General features: G+C 37.2%; 1 protein-coding gene across 3 annotated transcripts in view; it reads left to right on the top strand.

Moving 5' to 3' along the window:
* Positions 1-22,548, top strand: part of ME1 (malic enzyme 1) — a 156,931-nt gene that overhangs the window by 81,633 nt on the left and 52,750 nt on the right. For all 3 annotated transcript variants that reach the window (XM_010707673.4, XM_085216912.1, NM_001303206.1), the window contains 1 exon segment: positions 4,629-4,732. In XM_010707673.4, coding sequence (XP_010705975.1) covers positions 4,629-4,732 — 104 coding nt within the window.

A 22,548-nucleotide genomic window follows, 5' to 3' on the forward strand; every position in this document is an offset into this window, starting at 1 on the left:
ATGACTTGGGTTCCTTTTGTTCCCCAGCTTGTTGTCAAAGCTTAAACTTAGTTTTGTTCTTTTGGAAATCTAATCTCCTGTGAAAGTAAGTCTGCTTTTCCTGGTTAGTGGGTTTGTTACACATACTGTAATGATACTGGAAAAGTTGACACTAGTTTATTTTCAGGCACACTTAAGTTTAAGGCTAAAAAAACTACTAAAAAGTTGAGGTTTAGCAACATGGCAGAATTCAAGCTTTAAGCAAAATAAAAGTTTACAAGGAGAAAGGGCTTAATTGAGGTTCTGGTATTAGGAGTATCATATAGATCTACTTAAAATTAGCTGAGTAAAATAACAAAAAGTCCTTTGAAGAACCACCTGAGCATATTAAAACTGTAATGACTTTGAGGTTTTAAGAAAAAGGCAAGTCATTTATACCATCTTACTTGCGCACAATTATAGTAAAGAGATCAGCAAACCATCAAAGTTCAGGCAAGGCTTGAGCTGTGCACCTGGCTCTAATTTAGCTACAAAAGCCAAAGCAGTGAGAAACAGAAAATTGCGCACATATATACTTCATCAATAAAGAAAAAACATGCGGAAATGTCATCTATTCTCAAACTTGGCACCAGGAAATTTCTTTGGAACATACATAATTCGGTGCACAGTTTCATGGAAAACTGGAAGTTAAGAACCCAGAGCTGCAAGATGCTGAGTCTCTCTGCTCACAAAGACATCAGCAAAGGGAGTTCAGACCTCTCAGTGCCATAACATATTTGGTATACAGTGATGTTTCACAGCAGAAATTCCTCCAGTGCCGTTAAAAATATCAAAATCCTTCATTTCTACAATGAGAAATAATATTCATTGGAACCACAGTTATAAAACTAAAGGGAAACTACAGCTGCACAGAACACCAGCAGCTTTGAGACAAAGATGTGCCACCTCCCAGAAATGAGAAACATTTCAGAGTATGATTGGTTTAATGAGGCATACAGCCACCAAGAAAAATGTAGGACCGTTGATACCTTTTCAACTGTTAATATTTGTAATGTTAAAACAGTCCAAATTCTTCCTGCAAGCTTCTTCTTTCTCAGGTTGGGGAAGAGCTTGTGAGCACAGTGGAGTTTCTGTTCTCCAGAAATGTCAGACATTTCAAACAACTTTTTTGTTTCCACAGGCCTGAAATTTCACTCTATGTGAAACTTTTTCCAATAAAAGAGTTCATCACCAAAAAATAACATTGAAGCTATGGGCATACCGACAGTTTCCATCAAAATTAATTGCGCAGTAATCAATCTGCGTTCATTTAAATTTGCACTAACATGCTGAATCATGATTTTCTGCCCTGTAAGAACTGCTTACAGCTGCAAAGTGTTTTTAAGGCATTAGGAAGAATGGATAAGATTTCAATTTGTATTATATTATGATGCCTATTTTCTTTGAACAGGCTTACTTTGAAGTCCAGCACACAGAACTTAAACATGTATTAGATTCTTTGTTTGCAAATGCTGACTGAATTTTGGATGTTCGGAATCCTGCAAGTAACACTGACATTAGTTGGGTTTGAGGGTGTAGAATGCTTTGCAAAAAGAAACTTCATAATCAGGTAACCTTTTTCTTTGAACTATACTGCCTCTTTTACATACTCACCAGTAAGAGATCAGGACTCTTCCTACCTAAAGACAAGAGCTTTGTCAACACATTTGCAAAAGAAGAAAGGAGCTTTATCCTCTGTTCCTCCCCAGAAGGAGACCTCATCTTTGGGATGAGCTAACGCAAGTGCTAGCATCAGCTCACCCTTTCTCTAGACTTGCTGAACAGATAGGTACTTTAATACCACTGAATGATAATAGACATTTTCTCATCTGTAACCCCAAAAACATCTAAACACTAAAAAACACTAAAACCTGCCCTCCTGTCAGAGTCCAGAATTTAAAAGGTGGTACGTTCATAATGTTTCTATGACATCAACCTTAAACACAATTGTTGAAAGAATAGTTTCTGTGGGAAAACATTAATAGCAAAGAATATTCTATGCATTTGATACAGTTTGAAATAACAATTCTATTGTTTTGCACTGCCAAGTTAGAATTTTTCAGTTCATTTGCCTTTAAAAAGGCTGCTCAGTTCAGTCCAGTTTGCTCTTTCCATCCATGAGGTTGTTTATCTGCCAGTTTGATCTTTGCATCCTTTGCTTGCCTTTTGCTCAGGAAGCCTATTAATTTCTTAACCTGAAGAGAAATTAACAGTTGTAGCTTCAACTTACACAAACACTTAACCCCATTGCTCATATTCTAGGGTTGGCTCCCACATGCACAGACGGCTTTGCCCGGCTGAGGAACTGTCAGTGCCAGTGAACTTTAATTAAAAAACAACACTGTAATGGCTGGAAAGAATGCTTCATGAAGGAATCTTGTAACAGGCTACAAAATTACCACAGTTTGTCCCCAAGCAAGAGGCTGCACAAAACCAGACTGAGCCAAGGACATTCTGTGGAGGCTTCCGGCATATATCTGTGGCAATGAATAAAGAGCCCAGTGTGCAAGGGCTGTGGGCAGCCAGGCATGATGTGTGCCGAGCAGGCTCCATCCCTTCTGCCCTTGTGCGGGACAGCCTGCCTGCTTCTGTCCTTGCAATGCAATACATGGCACCAGACAAACTGTCCCAGGATGCCAAACTCATTTCCTTGCATACGTGTGCAGAGTTAACGCCTATTCAGCCTCAGAAGACTGAAATTTATGAACATGTATATAAGTGTCTGATGAGCAGCCCCACAAAAGGGCATCTTCACTGTATGCAGATTTGGGAACTACAGTATAAGAAGGACATAAAATGATTAGTGTGTCCAAAGGACCGCTACTAAGGTGGGGAAGGATCTAGAGGACAAGATGTACAAGGAACAGCTGAGGTCCCTGGATTTGCTCAGCCCAGATCATTGGAGCTGAGGGGAGGCTTCATGATGGCCTGCAGCTCCTGACCTGGAGTGGATGGGCAGCGCTGAGCTCCGCTCTCTGTGGAAGCAACAGGGCCCAAGGAATGGCATGGAGCTGTGTCAGGGGAAGGGCACTGAAGGTTAGGGACAGGTTCTGCACCAGACAGTGGTGGACATGGAACGGGCTGCCCAGAACAGCAGTCTAGGCACTGATCTGCTGTAGTTTAAGGAGTGTTTGGACAGTGCTCTCAGACATAGAGTTTGAATTTTCGGTGGTACTGTGCGGGGTCAGGAGTTATACTCAGTGATCCTTGCAGATCCCTTCCAGCTTGTGATATTCTGTGATTCTGTAATTCTACTATCCCTTGATAATATCCTAATACTACCAAGCGTGGTTGTCTCTTTGGTAAGTTTGTTTCTTATTAGTTTTCAGCTGAGGCTTTTGCCCCAAATATTTTTTTGGTTGTACAACATTGAAGAGCTGGGAAAAGAATTCATGCGTTTTCCTAAAAGACAGAAATTAGATTTCTGATCCCTAGCATAAAGGAGGCTGAACAAGCTCTTCAGCCTTTTTACTTTGTGCTGGACATGGGGATCTCTCTCCTGGAAGGAGAAGTTGTCCATATTTTTCTTTATGATATTTTCGTAATTGAAGTTGGTGAATTGAATTTGAATTCAGTTTCGTAATTCAAGTTTTATTCAGTGGTGTTGGTTTCAGAAATGGCCTTCAGATGACAACAAAAATCAGTCAGCAGTCATACTGGTTGTTTCTACAAGCCGTCTGAGCATGTGTGGAAGGACTAAACACCAGATACAAAAGATAAATTATCTTACTAATTTTCAGAGATCTGTAAAAAAATACTAGCAAAGAACGTTGTTATACGTTCTTTGAGATCCTGTGAGAGCCAATGAAGATATTGAATGAGGGAATTGCTGTAGTTGGAGTGAGTTGTCAAAGGGGATGGCAAAACACTTTCAACATATTTGTTAACTTGGTAACATATAATGTAGAAACAAAGCTGTCCAGTAGTGAAGACATGGAATTAAACACGTTTTGTGTTTTGTGGTTCTAGGGCAGATTCTGGATCATAAATCTCAAGGAAGAAAAAGTGTAAGATTTAAGCATAGAAAGATTCAGAAATCATATCCAACTGGTGGACATGGATAACTGAAATGGAGAATGCTGTAGTCTAAACTGATGTTTTAAAAAGTTGGAAGGAGAAGATTGCATATGTTTTGGCATACTGAATTTTAGAAAGCAGCACATTATCTGAATATCAGCTCATCAACACAGTTGAAATGATGAACTAAATATTCCCTGAGAGATATCTGTGAAACATGATAAGAAGAGAAAATAGCTTTTTTTGAATTCAAGCCCTGTCAGGATATAAAGGAAAAAAAGGGAAAAGAACTAAATAAAGTTCTAAAAAGATATTCTTGAAACTTGACTTCCTAGGTTAAACTTTCACTTTTTCACTTGGAAATAATATACTTCTTTTGATACTAGGATATCCATTTTCTTTGATACAAAAGGCTGTTTCTTTAATCTCTTTGTTGCATTTTTTCAGTCTTTCTATAGAGCTGGATAAATGGATATGTATTTCATATGCTTGGGTTAATCCTCAAACACTGCATTGTTGTCCTTTTTAATATAGAATGTACTAGTGTAACTTGTTCCTGTAATAGTTCAAATAGTTATTTTTTTTTTTAACAGGCATTGCTGAAAGATCCTTTGTATATTGGGCTGAGACATAAGAGAATCAGAGGTCAAGCCTACGATGATCTTCTTGATGAATTCATGGAAGCTGTGACTTCACGGTATGTGATATGTTTGTGCTGTTCATTGGTGAATTCCATTGTGAACTTCATCTTGGAAGAAATAAATGCCCTTAGCTATGTAAGGAAGAAAGAGTAATGAGATCAGAGTTGCTATGTTTCTGATTTCTTTTTTTTTTTTTTTGAGCATTATATTTTATAAGATGATAAACTGTCTGTAACTTGCCTTAAATAATGTCATTTTATGAATTCGCTGCATGAGTGGGAAAACTCATCTCGATATGAGTGAATTAACATTTCAAACTATTTTTTTGAGGCTTAGTTCTAACTTCATGTGTAAGGCATCAGCATCATACTAGGAAAATGCTGTTTTTGCAGGCTGCTTGCCATTGTGTTTAAATCTCTCTTCTCCTCGGGTTTTAGGGTTGCATGCACTCTGCACTGAATCTCTCTCTATTAAATACAAGAATAACAACAACAAAACAGAAAAAAGGAAAAGAAAGTCACCCTAGTCTCTGCCCCAACCCCAAACAAACACAGGACTGATCTTCTAATGTCTTGTTTTTAAATGCTGTGTTATAGACCAATTCCAAATCAGCTCTTTCTCTTGTTTCCTTCTCTACTATTCAGAAAGTAGTTAGATTTATTATTAGAATATATGGAATAGTACGTTCTGTGTCAAATGACACATTTGCTTACATTTTCCTTTGTCATTAAAATATTTGAAGTTCTCGAGTTCTCATTCTGCATTCAGTGTGTACATTAAATAGTGTAAGTACCAGAATCCTTATCAGAACATGCTCCCCACTTCTGCAGTAAATCATAAAGCCAGGACTGAGCTGTGGGACCAGGAAATACTTTCTAGCTCCTCAGTCTCAGTTTGTGTCCCAGACATGTTTTGAATCCATGCTGGGACAGTTTATCATCTTATAAAATATAATGCTCCAAAAAAAAAAAAAAAATCAGAAACATAGCAACTCTGATCTCATTACTCTTTCTTCCTTACATAGCTAAGGACATTTATTTCTTTCAAGATGAAGAAGCACCTGGATGTGCACAACCTCTGTTCTCCCTGCCCTGGATCCTGTGTAAAATAAACTAGGGCAAGAGAGTAGTCTTAATTCCCATAGTTGATGCACAGGTTCCTCTACATGTTGCTATACTCTTACCCATTACCCCCACTTGGCTGAGTGTCCCTTGTTCTTAATCTTCCTACAGTTCCTTTCGAGTATTCTCTTTCAGATAAAACTGATGCATTTCTATCTCCATAATAGAAGATTTGGAACATTAGAAGTTGCTCTATGGACCAAGTTTTGAAAATTTCTAACTTAATGCATTCACTAATTCACCCTTTCTTTAAAATTGAACCATAGCTAATTTTAGATCATTTTAATCATATACTGAAGAGAATGATCAAGGTCAAGCAGAATACTATTTCAGTAATGTTTGATGGTCTGGTTGATTTGTTCGCCTGTTGTTTTTACTTGAAAATCTTTATAAACAATAATTTTGAGTAATTTTTAGCAACTGTTAACTTGACCTTCTGAAAGATCACTTTGTTCTCAGCTAAGTCTGCCATGGTCTACAATATTGTCCTTTATTTCATGTTTGAAGTGGAGCACTTAAAATTCAAAGTTGTTAGCTGTTTTGGCTGTAGTATGACATCCAGTTATGATATTCACTTGCTAAGATGAATGGAGAAGGGGTGTAGCTAAGACAGTCAAGTCCATTTTTTCAATAATTTAATATACTCTACATTAAAACTTATATTGAGGTGAGGTTTTAGCAGCTCTGTTGGGAACATGCGGAAGTAGGCAGCTGTACAGGATGGTACATTTTATATAGGCTTCTCATTGCCTTCCAAGAAATCTTTCTGGACATGTGTATCATATTGACTGATTGTTAAATTTTGAAAATCTAGATTGTTATCAGCTGATTCAGCATCATTTATAGTGTATACTTTTGGAATGCTACTTTTATAGAGTAAATGTTATGGTACATAATGAAGTGCTTTATAAAAAAGCCTGTCACATGCAGGTATAATTTCATCAACTGGAATATTTTCCCTTTCACAGCCTTCACTGCTATTCACTCCAAAAAACTTTTCTTGTAAATCAAAATCATTTTTGAGTGAGTCTTTATTTTTTTTTTAATAAAAGCACACAGAGAAAAAGTTAAAACATCCACTAACACAAGATTTTGGTACAGTATTCACTAGTACAATGTGATTTTTCCCAGATGTGAGTAGGCATAAGCATATGGAAAGAATCTGGATTTCTTCTGGCATAAAGTCAGCGAACAGCTTTTATTTATTTACCTATACCTGTATCTGTCTATTTATTTTTTACTATTGCCAGCAGCTGCCTTTGCTGTGGACAGGTGCTGTAATTTCTGTGGACATTACCCAGTTTTTCTTGCTTATGTCTTCGTACAGCAATTTGAGGGTATAAGGATATACTAAATGGAAGGAATGTCTTATAATATGGGAAGTAAAAAAGAAATATCTTCAGCACTGAATAGCACAAATCAAAATGAAAACCTATTCATAAAGATTTGTTATATTCTACCCTATTGAGAAATGGGTGATAAAACATTTTATACAGTAGCAAATTTTTCCAAATGACAAGTTGTCCTTAAATATCTGTGTTTACAGAGGAAACTCTGAGAGGAGGGATTGCTAAACAGGGCTCTAGTAGCTGGGCTTGATCCACCAAGACTTCTTATAAAACTAGAAGAAGTAACTTAATTTTTTTTATTCCAGTTTCCATTTCTTTCCTACTTGCTTGCAATAATGTATTCATTTACAGCAGTGAAGGGATTTTGGAAACACTTTAGGGGAAAATATGTAGAATAGAGATAGAACAAGAAATGAGAGGAGAAGAAAAAAATGGCATTTTATTAAGAGGAACTTTACTTGTCTGATGTAAAAAGTGGATTTTTTCCTTTTTCTGAAGGAAAAAAAGAAATTTGTTTCCTTTTAGCAAATCTGGTAAAGATAACTCCAGTTTGAACACCTCTGAAGAAGACCAGAGTAGGGAAGAATAGCATGCTATCAGCTTGCTTTCTGCTGCAGATCATGAAAGTCACTGTGCACTGGGGAAGGAAATATGCACTGCCCAGAGAGATGAGGCTGATTTGTACCCGTAGTCTGTGAACAGAGGGTAAACTTGTAGAAAATGAAAAGTAATCTCATGTAACTCTGGAAGGTAATACTGCAGTCCCAAAGTGTTGTGCAGAATTTTTTTTTCTGTTATAAGCTAAAATTTGTGAGTTTATGATGTGGAAAAGCAACCCTATATCACTGAAATTGTCTTCTTTAGGCATGATGTCTTTTGTATTTGTGTGCTTTTCTGTTTCAGTTCCAGGTGCAATAGTTGTGAACCTTAGAGAAGTAATCTCATGTATCATTTATGTTCCAGTCTGTAATCACATTTTAACTAAATCCTTCCCCACTACTTTTATATGCTGTTCTTTTCTTAAGCTTGTGGTGTACAAAACAAGCTGCTGGCAATTGTAATTTGGTATGTTCTGTCCTAAATGATCATGATGTAGTCGTTATTACTCATTTGCCTGATTACATTATTCACAGATGGTAACAGTGCCTCATTTCACATCATCTGTTACTTTAAAATGCTGCATTATGGTAAGTAAGGCTTATCTGACTTTGAAAACAATTGTAAGATTTATCAATCATAAGCACAAATACTTAGGTCACTCCAAAAATAATGTCTCCTGTTTAGATCCATGGAAACTGCAACAGATCAAAAAGCAAAATAACACTGATAGAGCAAATTCTCAGCTACAAAACACTGTTTTTCAACATAGTCACCGTCACTAGCATTTTTGCCAGAAATAAACAAGAGCCTGCATGACACACTCATCAAAATCTTTATAGCCACCTGAAACACCTTTTCAGTGTCTCGTGCCACTGCTGAAACGCACCACCAACCACCTCACTGTGGTAACATCCACTGCTTGGTCTCCATCAGTGTTCCACAAGCATTGACAAATGTCAATGGGTGCAAATTTTTTCCACACAGAGGAATTCAATGACACACCTTTGCTTCACCTGCACTTCCATGTAAGATGCCATGTAGTCAGACTGCCCCTCTGCTGCCGACTGTTGCACAACAACAAAATGTACCAGAACATTGGCGACAATATTCAACCTCTACTTCCATACCACCAACATCCGCCTGTGATATCATGGGCTAGAATAATAAAATAGGAGGCATTCCTTTTGAAGCAGTGCTCATGCTTTGGTTTTTATTTAGTAGATTACATTGGAATATAATTAAATCTGTAAATTATTAATTCAAAATGGACATAACTTCTGGCAAGACAACATACTGTCAAGAAAACAGTACAAAAGGTGATTATAGCTGTGCATCGTTATGAATTTGTTGCAAAACACATTGCTTCTAACAATGTATTCATGAACAGATTGTTAGTACAAGGACATTGGCACCTCTATCCTCTAGTGCATTGTGGTACTGCAAGACTAAGACTTGCATTGTGCCTCTGTGTTCCTGTATTGTTCAAGTTAAAGTGACTGTTAGAAGGAGCATAGAAAAAAATACTGCTGCAACAACTCCCTCCTATGGCAGTCTTAGTGAAGATATTCCTGTTTACAGATTTTTTCCCTCAGTGGGAACTTGTTTGCTGCTTTGTAGCCCTCTTCCCTTCCCTTTGTGCTAGTTCATTTGGTGGTGAAGTTCTCCAGATTGGTTGGCTGGGTGGTAATTTTCTGACACTCCAGAACTAAACAAACCCAATCTGATCTTCTGCAGTGAGAAGTGAGAAGTCTGCTTCCTTTTATTTCTTTTTTTTTTTTTTAATCCCCAGTCTAAATCTATTTATGCCTTTACCACAATCTATATCTAATATTTGTGTCTAATTTTCTTTAATGTCAATATAAACCATGAAATTTTGTCCTCTCTCTTCTTTCTGGACTTAGAAGTGCTGAAATCTTCAATTCATGATACTAGCTTATCTACCTTCACATTTTTCTTTAAAACTCATTTGTACTTTCGTTAACTAGAAGCTGAAAACAGATTGCATGCATTGCTAGATTGATCACTGCCCATAGCCAAAAAAATGTCTATATCTTACTTTCAACATCATGTTTTCTATCCATCCTTTTGAATAACTTTTGTTTCTAGCAAATGGGTCCTGCCACTTTTACAGCTTAGCACAATGGATTTCAGCTTATTTAAGCCTCTTGTTTGGTTCTGTTGTATAAATAGTCAATAACAACACATCTGCTAAAAGTAAGTCCATGTCTCTTGTCACAGGAGCAGCGCTCATCATTTCCCAAATACCAATATTCTGTGCAGAAGCTCTGATCTCAGTCCTATTCCATCAATGTTCTTGGCAAGAGAAGGATCTTTGCTTTGTCATCTGAAACCACAATCAACTTTCACAGTGGTTTAAACTGTTCTGATTCATCATTTCCTTTCGCTTGCACGCTCTTGAGAAATACTGACAGCATGCCAAGGCAGTAATAAATAAACATAAATATTCCATAGTCTGGATTTTGGTGACAGTCAAAACAGCAGCAGCAGTGAATGCTGCTGGGAGTGCTTCATATGAGATGGGGAAGCGGAATGTGCTGCACTATTGAGAGGCTGGAAAGGCCACAGCAGCTATTTTTTTTTTCTCAAGGTTCACTTCGTGGAAAAATATGAATGAAGGTAAAGCCATATTATGTTTTTCATTTCATATGCAGAGATAATCTGAATCTCCTGCGACACAATTATACAGTCTTTCTGGATCTCCTTTGATGCTGCTTGCAGTGAAATAATATACTTAGTTGTTCACTCACATGAGATAAGTTTGCACAGTGCTACCTAATGACCAAGGTCAAGCCTTTCACAGTGGAAGCTCAAGGTTTGCACTTGCAAGTATTACACAGTTTGTTTGGGATTTTTTTTTTTTTCCTTTAAATAAAGTGAAATTAAAGTAAGAAAAATCATAGAATAATATAATTGTTTGAGTTGGAAGGGACTTTTAAAGGTCATATAGTCCAACTCTCCTGCAATGTACAAGGCGTCCACAGATAGATCAGTTAGCAACTCTGCTAATGAACTGTATTCCAGTTGTAAAATACAGTTTTTAAAAGACAGAGAATCTAAATCTTAGACCAGTGCAATTTGTTGCGTGTGCTGTTCCTTCTTTCATGGCACTGCCTTCTACCAGTCTTTTCCTAGGACCTTGCTTTACTCACATTGCAGAACAGGTAGAGAACAAGGAGCAGACTTGGAGCTGCATTGGCAGCTGTGCCAGCTGCATGAATCTTTTTTGTGATTTGGGATTTTGTGACTGGTAACTTCTGACAGCCTTAAAGACTTTTACATATGCACTTTGTGATTCGTTGCTGCGGGCTAAATTATATCTGATTGCTGGAAATGACACAAACGTACACTTTACGGGTTTTTCAGGCACAGTATTTGGCAAAAGGAAAAGTGAATCTGTCAGTGAAGTGAAATCATGGCAGAATAGACAGAGTCTACTTACATAAAGTTTATTTGTAGAAAGAGTGCTATTATTGTTTGTAATGCAGGACCACAGAGAAATTCTTAGCAAGGATCAATAGAGGAGTCTTAAAGATGTAAAACCTCATTCATTTCTGAAAGAAACCAAGAATTGTCAAAGTGTAAGATTGTCAAACAGTACTGAGGGAGAAGGCAATTGTTTTGTTTTTGTGGGACTAAATAGAGAGAGTTGGAGGTATTTTTAGTATTTTTAATATACTTGTACTCAAACTGATTTTTGAGATTGGAATGGGATGTGTTCATGTTCTAATAATGCTCAGCTATGTCCCAGATTCTCTGCAGTTAGTCAAAACCCAACCATTGAAGAACACACTGTTCCCAGGCTTTTCTTCTCCAACTTATTTCAATAAGGGATTTTTAAAGTGGAAAAGGCTGGGTAAACCCAGTTGTGCTCCTTCCTCTTTTTTAGCTGCAGAATGCGGTGGGCAGGATCCTCAGTAGAAGTTAACTGGTGCAACTGCATGGCAAATGGAATGAGTGTTGATTTATTTGAATACTTTGTGAATAATATTTTAACATACGTGAGATTTGCTGGTAAAATAAAGCTAATCAAGGCCATTGACATAAAACAAATAGTAGTACTAATAATTTGCTCGTCTCCTGCTTCAGTACAAATTTCAAAGCTTCTGTGTGCCAGTAACAAGCAGATTCAAGTATCACAAGAATAACAGGGAAAGCTGGATTCTGAAAATCTGTAAATCTATAACTCTTCGAGTACAATTTTTATAAAATATGGGATATTATCCACATTACCCATTAGACATTCTAAAATGGCCTATCATTACCTGCATCTATCAAAATAACAGGCCAAGATGGACTCTCCAAAAAGACTGCATTGAGCAGTTTGTTCTGAATTGAAGCTGTAAAACCTTCTCTGTTCCTGTGTTGATTCACCAAGTAAACCTGCATCTGTGCAGATGAGATGAATATAATCATGAACTTCCAGCAAAATTAATAGCGCACAACATCAGTGATCCTAACAGATTCCAGTGGGGGTTGGGGAAGGAGAAAATATTTTAACACTCCGAATGTTCTGATATCAATATGTTATTATATTTTAAGCCTTTGACAAACAGCTGTACTCCCAGATCACAGTATTCTGTACAATTTTTTTGTACAGTCTTCCCAGAAAATTGTAATGAAAACTTCAGTTACTTCTCTTTCCATCTTAGAATCTACACCTGTAATATGTCCCTACAAAGCAATATAACTGACTGAAGAGTGGAGACATGGCACTTCTGAAAATCAGGACAATTTTCATTTAGTACAGAAGTTTGGATTGGATTTAAATGCTGACTTGTGAAATGGAAGCATTTAACTTTATCCTGAGATTACAGCCAAATTACCCTTTTAGCTATGCAAACCCTGTGATAAGAACTGTCTGCCAGGGATTTGGAACTGGAATCAGAATATGTCAGAGCTGAGCTGCGAAGTTGTGTGCATTATCAGCACCAGTAAGTACGATACTATATTTATTTTAAAGATAATATAGAGTACCTTAAATGAAGTCTTTTCTATGTCAGGAACATCCTACTTATTGACTTTGGGTTTTTTTTCAGTCTTTTAAGCATATCCAGTAATATTTAAAACATCTTCCATCCAATCTGCCTAACTACTTTGTAGTGGTGTGTAAGCCTTCTTACAGTCATGCTGCACTTAAAGTAGTTGCAGATTAATACTTTTTTCTTTTTCATAGCTGGGAAGTGAAGCATAAGATAACTGAAAGTAAATTAGATGTCCTCGTGGGAACAATCCATTTGCCTAAACGTAGGAGTACAGCATTGTATCCTCTTTGGCTTCCAACTGTTGGCTTAGGTTCTTTAGTTGTCACGCACACTGAGTCCTAGCTACTAGTTCTGTGCAGATGCCATAGATACCCCATGGATGCCTCAGAGAGCACTGGGTTCCTGTGTTTAAATATCTATTTCAAACCCCACTGTCTACCTTTATGTGCTTGAAGGCTTTCAAGTACCATCTCTGAGTGACCTTTCTACTGTTACATAGATAGACTATTGGCAAGAAAAGAAGAACCCTAAATATTCTTTGAGGTAGACTTCCACCTATACAGTTATCCCTAGCAAACATCTAATTTGGGTATAGTTTTAATAAAATTAAAATTAAATCTGCTGCATGCAGATTTTGCCATTGTTTTGAATGTTGAGAGCTACTTCTCTCTAATTTTGCAGTCCCTCTATAGCTCTCTGCTGCCAACAAGGCATACTCAGAGCTTGCTTAATTGAAAGCAGTTAAAGACTGCTGCTTTGAATGGCAAGATAGGGCAATTTACTTACTTTACCAATTCATATTCTTTTTTATTTAAACTAGACATAAGGAGACAGTATTTGATGTCTGCTATATTCTTGACACTTTCTGGAAATTCCAGATGCACATCTTCCTTCTGCATTAGCAATCACTAGTGTTTATACATCACTGTGAAAAATATTAGCCTGGAAATGGCTGAAAAATGAAATATGACACTTCAGACCCACTACCATATGTAAGTGAAGTTAGCTGACATTTTGTTGACGCCCACGGTTGTGCCAGTGCTAACAAACCCCAAATAAATGATGGAATATATTTAACTCATGCCTCTAATTACCAAATTACGAAAGTACTTTGTAATTTATTGTGAGTTTAAATGAATAACTGGATTACTGGGATTGGAAGGTTGCTGATCATGTCCACAGAAGCAGATAATGTTTAACTGATGGGTTATCTTATCTAAAAATAGGGGTGCATATGAAAGGAAAAAGAAGTACATTTTGAAAATCAGACTAGAGTTCTAGTGGTTCAGTGATGTTTCTCTCCTAGTTCCTTACTCTTTTAGATTTTGTTAAGTTTTGAATAAGTTTTGAATAAGGAGGAAGAATTTCTTCTGCTATCCCTGCATTGGCTCTTGCAGAAGGAAATTCTTTACAGTTTTATCTCCAGCACAGCATTACTTTGATACTTCTCCCTCTGAAAATGGCATTTAGCTTAGCACAAAACCAGAAGGTTATCTGTTTCAAACATTATGCTGTGGAAACTGCAAGAGACATATCACTTAATTGGCTAATTTTATTTCAGAATTTAGTGGATTTTAACATCAAAGTTAATCATTCTTCTAGTTGCTGGTTTGTAGCAATGGCTACTGGAAAGAGACTGCTGGCAGGTTTTGCTGAAAATGAACTATGCAGATTTTAATAAAAATGGAGTTAAATGTAAATACACCAGCAGTGTGTACTAGAAAAAGCTAAATCTTCTTTCCGGAAGACGTACTTCTTGTGAATATCTAGTTAATTCATGCTATACATTTTACTTTTTAACACTGCTTTGTAATGATCCTGTAATTAATCCACATTGTTAAAAGGTAATTACTTGTTGTGTATGTGTTTGTTTCCTTTTATTTTAAATATCTCAGTGTAACGGATATTTGGCATCACTGTTCTTGCTCAGGAAAGAGCTCTGATCTAGAAAACACACCCAAGAGTTATTTTGCATTTTAAAGTCATATGAATAGCAGTAAGATTATTTGTGTCTATTATATAACCTGAAGGGTTGTAAGAAAAGTTATTAAGAACAGAAGAGTCTGCAAATTTGAAAAATGCAGGAAAAAGTAGTTTTCTTTTAATAAAGCAATTAGCTGATAATCAGATTCTGCACAAGTTGCAACTATTTCTAAGCACATTATTTTTCCTGGGTGTCATCTGGGTTTATAGTTCTGTGCTTATGAGCAGAAAACATTTGCAGCACAAATCTCTGAAAAGCTGCAATGCTCATATTAATATCTTATCTCACATGCTTTAAAAAACTATGAATATCTTTAAATTTAGCAATAATTAAGTCCACTTACATATATTTTCATCCTGCAACTTTAAAATTGTTATATTTTTTTAAGCTTCCTTAATTAGGCTCAGAATACAAAGCCTGTCTTGTTAGAGGTTTTGCCTTTGTCAGCCACGGAGGAATCTAAAATCTTATGAAGTCCATTTCTGTGGTTGGAAGTAACGAGCCAGACATTTAGAGATCTTTTTACAGTATTGAATTTTTATTAAAAAGACTTTGATTAATCTTTTCTGCTGAAAAATTGATTATGATCTGAGCATATGTTTGACTTCTGGAAAACTACATTTCTTCAGCTGTTTGACTGTAGACATTCCACTGAATTTATGCTGGGGTGTTGGGTAGGGTAAGAGGCACAAAAGCTAATTAAATCATTGATCCTTCACTTTTATACAAGCTGATTTAAGAATGTCATAGCATCTACAAAGAAGTGCTCTATTAAATCTGTTAATCATTCAAATTTGTTTAAACAAAAAACATTTTTCAACTTAAGCCAGACTGCGCAGTGTTAGGGTTTGTTTTCTTTTCTTTGCCAGAAAGTACAGAAGCTGTAAGTTATATATGGAAAGTATTTTTAAAGAACAACGTTTTCAGGATAAGAGAACTGAGTGCAGCTGGTTTGGTATATTTTCCAATTCAGATTTCAGAATGGGAACCAGCTGCTCCTATGTTGCTCTTAGCTAAAATGCCAGCATGAGCTGATGGTTGTGAGGTGGCCATTTTGAAATGGTGCATGTGAAGAATAGAGGATGTGATCCCCACATCAGTTTCTGTTGCTGCCTTCTTACAGTAACAGCACCATCTTCAAACACTGCTACATTTGGATTTTTTTTTGCAAAAAATCCAAAACAGAATTAAAGAGGGAATCCTAGTATGCAGCTCCACAGTGCATTTTTAACAAGTTCTCACCTGAATTAATCAACGTGCAGCTGTGCTGTTTGACTGCCCCAGCAGGTACCATCTGAGCAGATGGCTCCTTTTTGCTGGTCTCTGGATACAAGAACTAGTACCACTTTTCTTCCAGCCTAGATGCCTTCTTTTAGCTGTACAAGCAGGTATGCTTTGGTACACTAATGAAAACTGAGACTGTAGATGATGAGCTGTTATTACTAATTCATTAGAAGTGTGTGATGTATGTTTTTTAAATAAGGTTTGTCTTTAAGACAAATGTGATGGCGAATTAAGAAATATAGGATGGACTATTCATAGAAAAGAAACATGAGTGCAGCGAGCAGTGCATTCTTTGGGATTTTGATTTAGACGATGGGGGCTAAGCTTTTTTGGTCTGAATGCAATTCTCGTATTTAATAAGTATCACAAATACTATTTAATCCATTTTTCCATCGTATCAAACACAAATTTTAATAAATTGGGAAATTTAAAAAATAGATTTGATCAACATAAAACTATGTAGTGGTATTGCTTACTTATTTTGTTTGCAAGAAACCTACTGAATATTAGAGCAATAGATAGACTGAATTTTGAAAATGAATGATAACAATGTTATAGCATATAGAGAAGTGGTTTGCTTAAAATCTCTTTGATTTTACTCAAAAGAAGTTAACTTTGAAGCCTTTTTCTACTTCTGTGTCAACTTCCAAGAGATTTTTTTTTCCATGAGAAATTTTCATACCGTGTCCTGAAATTATATTCCAAAATATTCTCGTTACACTCACTTGATAACAAAAACATCTTGTTATGCTTTCTTTAGTTTCAATCCCAGTAAACTCTCACTGAACTGAAGGCAGATTTTGCAAATATTCAGTATGGCTAGAAAATCTAGTCTTGTCTAGAAGTGCTGTGCTGCTTATTCTAACTCTCTGACCTGTTATTGTACTACAAAATAGCCAAATAGTGCAGTTTGCAATTGCAGCTACTGGTGTAGGAGCATGCTAGAGAGAAAACTTGAGGTCTGTAGACAAGGAAATAGCTCTGTTTCATAGGACTCAAGTGTTTGCACAACATGCTTTTGTTTTATAATTTGGTGTTTAAACAGGTTTTTCAACCCTGTATTTGGAAGAAGGGGGTCAGATTGCTGAGAACAAGGAGTTAATATGCACTCAGGCAGTTGGAAAGGTTACTGGAGCTGTAGTGTTTTCTCAGTTGAGGATTGTTGGCAGCAGGTTTAGCTTAATGAGCAGAGGCAATGTCAAATAACCACTTCATAGAACACAGGACAAAATAGATTCTTGTCAAAAAAAAACATGGTCTTGGCTCCAAAGAAAACCATTGCCTTGGTTTCAGCTTCAGCAACTACTGTGACACTGTACTATATAAAAGTTTTGAATGTTATCTCATTTTCTGTCATATTGCCTTCTTTCTTTGTTAGAAATCTTACACCAACTGAAAAAGAAGGGAAAGTCAAAGTGGCTCTTTTTGGCTGATAAGGGGCAATACAGTTCTTGAGGTAGGGGTTTTAAGTAATGTGCTGTGTCTTGGCATTCATTACACTGGAACTATTGCTTTCCTATAGGTGCTTTGCTGTAGTTTCAGTGTATCCCACAGTATTCTCCTGGAGAAGCTGGCAGGCTTCGGCTTGGATAGGTACACCCTCTGCTGGGTGGGAGGGCTGGACCCAGAGAGTGGTGGTGAATGGAGCTAAATCCAGCTGGTGACTGGTCGTGAGTGATGTTCCCCAGGGGTTGGTACTGGTGCCTGTCCTGTTCAATATCTTTATTGATGACCTGGATGAGGGCATTGAGTTGTGCCCTCATCAAGTTTGCAGATGCCACCAAGTTGCCAGGAAGTGTCAATCTGCCTGGGAGAAGCAAGGCCCTACAGAGGGATCTGGACAGCCTGGATCATTGGGTTGAGTCCAATGGGATGAAATTCAACAAGAAAAGTGTTCTTTGGCTGCAACAATGCTAGGCAGTGCTACAGACTTGGGGGCAGAGTGGCTGGAAGACTGTGTAGATGAAACATACTTGAGGGTGCTGGTTGATCCTCAGATGAACATGAGCCAGCAGTGTGCTGAGATGGTCAAGAAGGCCAATGAAATCCTGGCTGGTATCAGAAATAGCGTTTCCAGCAGGAGCAGGGAAGTGATCATCCCCTGTACTCAGCACTGGTAAAGTTCCACCTTGAGTACTGTGCTCAGTTTTGGACCCCTCATTACAAGTAAAATGTTGAGCCCCTGAAGAGTTTTCAGAGAAGGGCAATGAAGCTGTGAGGGGTCTGGAGCACAAGTCTTATGGGGAACATCTGAGGAAATTGGGACTGTTCTGTCTGGAGAAGAGGAGGCCCAAGGGATACCTCATCGCTGTCTACAACTACCTGTGAGGAGGTTGTGAAGAGGTGAAGGTCAGCTTCTTCTCACAGAAGTGTCTTTGAAGCTGTTGAATCATTTTAAGAGAAATAGCCAAGGCTGACTTGCTTATACCCAAAGAAAAAAGTGTTCATTGTAGAAGACATCTAACTCTTTTTCTGTGTCCAATTTTAGAAGTCAAATATGGATGTCTTTTGTACAAATCCAAGGATCATTGGTGTGAACAAACATTAGAAAATATCTTTGTTGGATAAGAATACCTGGAGTAGAAAGCAATTCAATTTTATTGTAATTATTTTCATTTTTCAAAGAAAGAAACTGAATTTAGATTTTTTTTTTTTGCAGTTTAATATAGAAAAAAAAAAGTTAAAAACCTTTGAAAAACGTAGGAAGCAGAAAACTAGTATAAGCATGCTATCCTTTTGCCATTTGTGTTACAGACAGTAAAAAGCTATATACTACTTCTGAAGTTCAGAGTAGAGCTGGATGATACCGGAATAGACCTAGCGTATATTGCTTTTCATCTCAATGTGAAACATGCTATGCATTAGAAACAGTAAAAAAATCAAAAATGAAGAAAAAAAAAAGATAGCCAATTTTTGTGGGTTTTCATGTTTTCATGCAGGGGCAGAGGCTGCTAAAGACAACTAGTCTGCTGTGATGTGGCTTGGACATTCTTTGCTTAAGGCAGCAGCATCCTGCCTCACCAATCCAGGAGAAAGGGAATGATCACACTGTGTATGCAGCATCTACAGCAGCTCACAAGCACAAGATTATGTGCTAACAGGCTGAGCAGCGTCCAAGTTTTATGTCACTGCAGAAGTGAGACCTTTGTGTTCTGAAACGCTTGTTCCCTTGTAAGAAGCAAGTAGCTTTTCACTGACTCACTCATTCCGTATTTTTGACCTTATATATTTCTGATTTTGCTTACCTCCTCCTCCTACTTGTAGTATCTCATCTTTTTGCCTTTTCTCCCCTGTGGACTTCTGTAAGTTCCAACTCTTCTTTTTCCTTTACTGCTCACTTATCACTTCTGAAGAGATTTGTTTAATCCTATTCGTACCTATGTTTTTACTCATTGTTTTTCTTAAAATTATCTCTAATCCTTCTATGTCGTGACTGTTCCCTTTTCCATATGCTTCTGGATTTTGATTCATGATTCACAGTTTGCTTTTCCAGATGTATCAATTTATTATTATTATTATTATTTTATACCTTCGCTTCATGATCTCCACAACTTCTGCAATCTCTCCCCTACTATTTCTGAACCACTGTGTCAACATGCTTTATGGTGGGTCCTGCAGCCTTGGCTCCTTATCTGGTTCTGTCAGAGCAGAGCACAGATCCCACCTTTCCCAGGCCTGGCTTTCCAGAAGCAATTAAGGCCCTGGGAGCACAGTCTAAGGTCACATACTAACATGACCCACAGGTGGTGAAGTCACAGTGAATATATTTAAGGACAGGAACTGGGGTGTGTGTTACAGCATGGATTTGTCTTGCAGCATTAACTTTGAGAAAAATCTCCAGTGGCTTTTTTTCTTTTTTTTTTTTTTGGAAGAATTTTAAGACTTTTGTTTGATTTGTTATTTTCTTTTTATTTTTGTTACTTATTTAATTTCCTTTTTTGCACCTGTGAAATTATGCTTTCTGTATTACAGCTCTGTCATTTTGTGTTTCTTGCTCCTTCATTATCTCTCTTAGGGGTACAATCCTCTCATCTCCATAAACATCTTCAAAGTTTTGTTTTCAGTGCATGTTATTTTCCTTCTTATATGGCTGCTTCTGTCCCATGCTATATTTCAAGCTTCTTGCAATTTCATTCTCTCAAATCCAGCAAGAGAAAAATGTTGTCATCCCTGTTTCACAGGGGAGAAGCAAGTAACTTAAGGGCCTGCAGATTTCCAGTGATACTAAGGAAGCCTGGCAATTAAATTTCAGCGTCTAGGGTTGCAGGCTACAGCTCTGTCACTATATTTAAGAGAGTTTGTGATGACAGCCCTCCTTTTCAGTCACGATCCATTTCACTTTGACCAATCTAGGATCTCAGCAAGAGATCCAGAGCCTGCTTCACTATGTGTGACTGAAGTACAATGTAACTAGCTCTTTTTTCCATCTGTCCTGCTACTACTAGAAAGCTTTTTTGATTGACATTTCTGAGAATGTCCCCTTCTATTTTTGTGTAAATATAGCCTTTCATCCGGCATTTTTTGGATCCATGACACCATAAGTTATCTCTGCCTGCCATATCCGGTAACATCCTCATGTGCCAGCACTGCTTCTTCCTGCGGACAGCGTGATAAGTCACCTTTCTAGCCCAAGACACACCTTTTTACTTGCATTTTTCGTATGCAGAAATTCAACATTTATATAGTATATTTACCAAAAACATACATGGTATATATGCCATTTATATGGTATATATTTATACCATTAAAATTTTTTGACATCTCTCCTTTCTATAAACCAAAAAAAAAAAAAAGTATCTTTTTAAGGATAAACAGATGATGAACAACAGCTGATTGTTTTTGCTTCTTTATTACTTTCTTTCTATCACTGTTCCCACTAAAAGTAAGAAAGGAATATCACAAAATCATAGAATGGCTTGGGTTGGAAGGGATCTCATTACAAGCCCCCTGCCACAGGTAGGGTTGCCAACCTCTAGATGAAGTTCTAGATCAGGCTGCTCAGGGCCCCATCCAATCTGACCTTGGACACCTCCCAGGATGGGGCATCCACAGCTTCTCTGAGCAGCCTGTTCCTCACCACCTTCTCTGTGTACAAGTTCCCTGACATCTAATCTAAAGCTCTCTTCCTTTAGTTTAAAACAATTACTCCTATCCACCACTATCTTCCTATGTATGAAGTTGATTTCCCTCCCGTTTATAATCTCCCTATTTCTCATAACGTCATAATGTAAGTAAATAACATTAATTCTTTCTCAGACTAACTTACTTGCATATTCCAGCCTCAGGAAGGACATTGGCAGTATCATTTCCTTGGACCCTTATCCCTTGAAAGCAAAGATTCTCTCTTCTGCCAACATGAAACACAGTGGGGCATCAGTTCCTCTGTGAACTCCTGGAGTACAAATATTTAGATATATTTTTAAACTGTTTTCATAGATCATTGAATCATCTCAAATTTTTAATCTTAACTTTGTCTGAAAAGGGATGTAAGTGAAGAATTTAGTAACCTTGCTAAGTAATAAAGACTCAGCAAGATATTATCTTAGTAGTCTCATTTTAGAATGATTAATACACTGTATGTACGAAAGGGGAGACAGATTTTCTTTCCACAAACATCTGTTTATGATTTAAGCTCTGCAAAATCCAAAAAAAGATTGTGGTGAATACTGACTTAGGACTTTTGCCACGTATCAAACAGTCCCCAAGGATGGTTCTTACATTGCTGTTAATTTTGCTCGTTCAATTCCAAATCTATCATATTTACTTTAAAACTGCTTGTATTCGCATACTCTGTTACTAAACAAAAATAAAAATGGAGAACGTAGGGAACACTTGTGTAGTTGATTTATAATATTACTTGATCGTGAAATTATGGTCAAAAGCATATGGTCACTATCAGTGAAGTATGTTCTAAATAGATGTGAATATATTTGAGAAGTAAGGTTTGCTCCCTGTGCCTTGCTTTGCTTTTGTACGCGCATCTGTTCTTTTCTAGTGAAAAATCTCACTTGTTCCATGTAAGTCATCTTGTCTTTATACCTGAGTTGCAGACCCCTTTTTCACTTGATCTCTCCCAGTTAAGTTTGCTCTAGTCAAGAATGGCATACAGAGCTAATGTTGGATTTAAAGGGATCCAGTTGAACATTACATTTTGTGAAGGCCTACTTCTGTAATAACATGTTTCTTTCTCCTTCCTAGCTATTGACTTGGCCCAAATAAGAATACATTATGTGATCTTTCTTTGTTGGGACAAGTACTTTCCAATTTGTATAGTGCAAGAGGGCAAGGAGTTCTTCTCAATGTTAATGTAAATGTGAATTCTATAGTTGGTTCGTAATACTGCAGCTTGAAAAATTGTGATCTATTGTATGCAGGTTTTTCAGATAGTTCTGGCTGAGGTATAGCATGTACCTTTAGCAGAATCAGTTGTCTGCCTCCCAGTGTAAGGTTAATACTTCCCTACAGCAATGCTTACTGGATTGAAGTTCAAATTTGAGCAAGGATTGCAAAAATCTCAGGAAAAATATGAGA

The sequence above is a fragment of the Meleagris gallopavo genome, chromosome 2 (genome assembly GCF_905368555.1).
Source record: "Meleagris gallopavo chromosome 2, MGAL_WU_HG_1.1, whole genome shotgun sequence".
In the NCBI taxonomy this organism is placed as follows: Eukaryota; Metazoa; Chordata; class Aves; order Galliformes; family Phasianidae; genus Meleagris; species Meleagris gallopavo.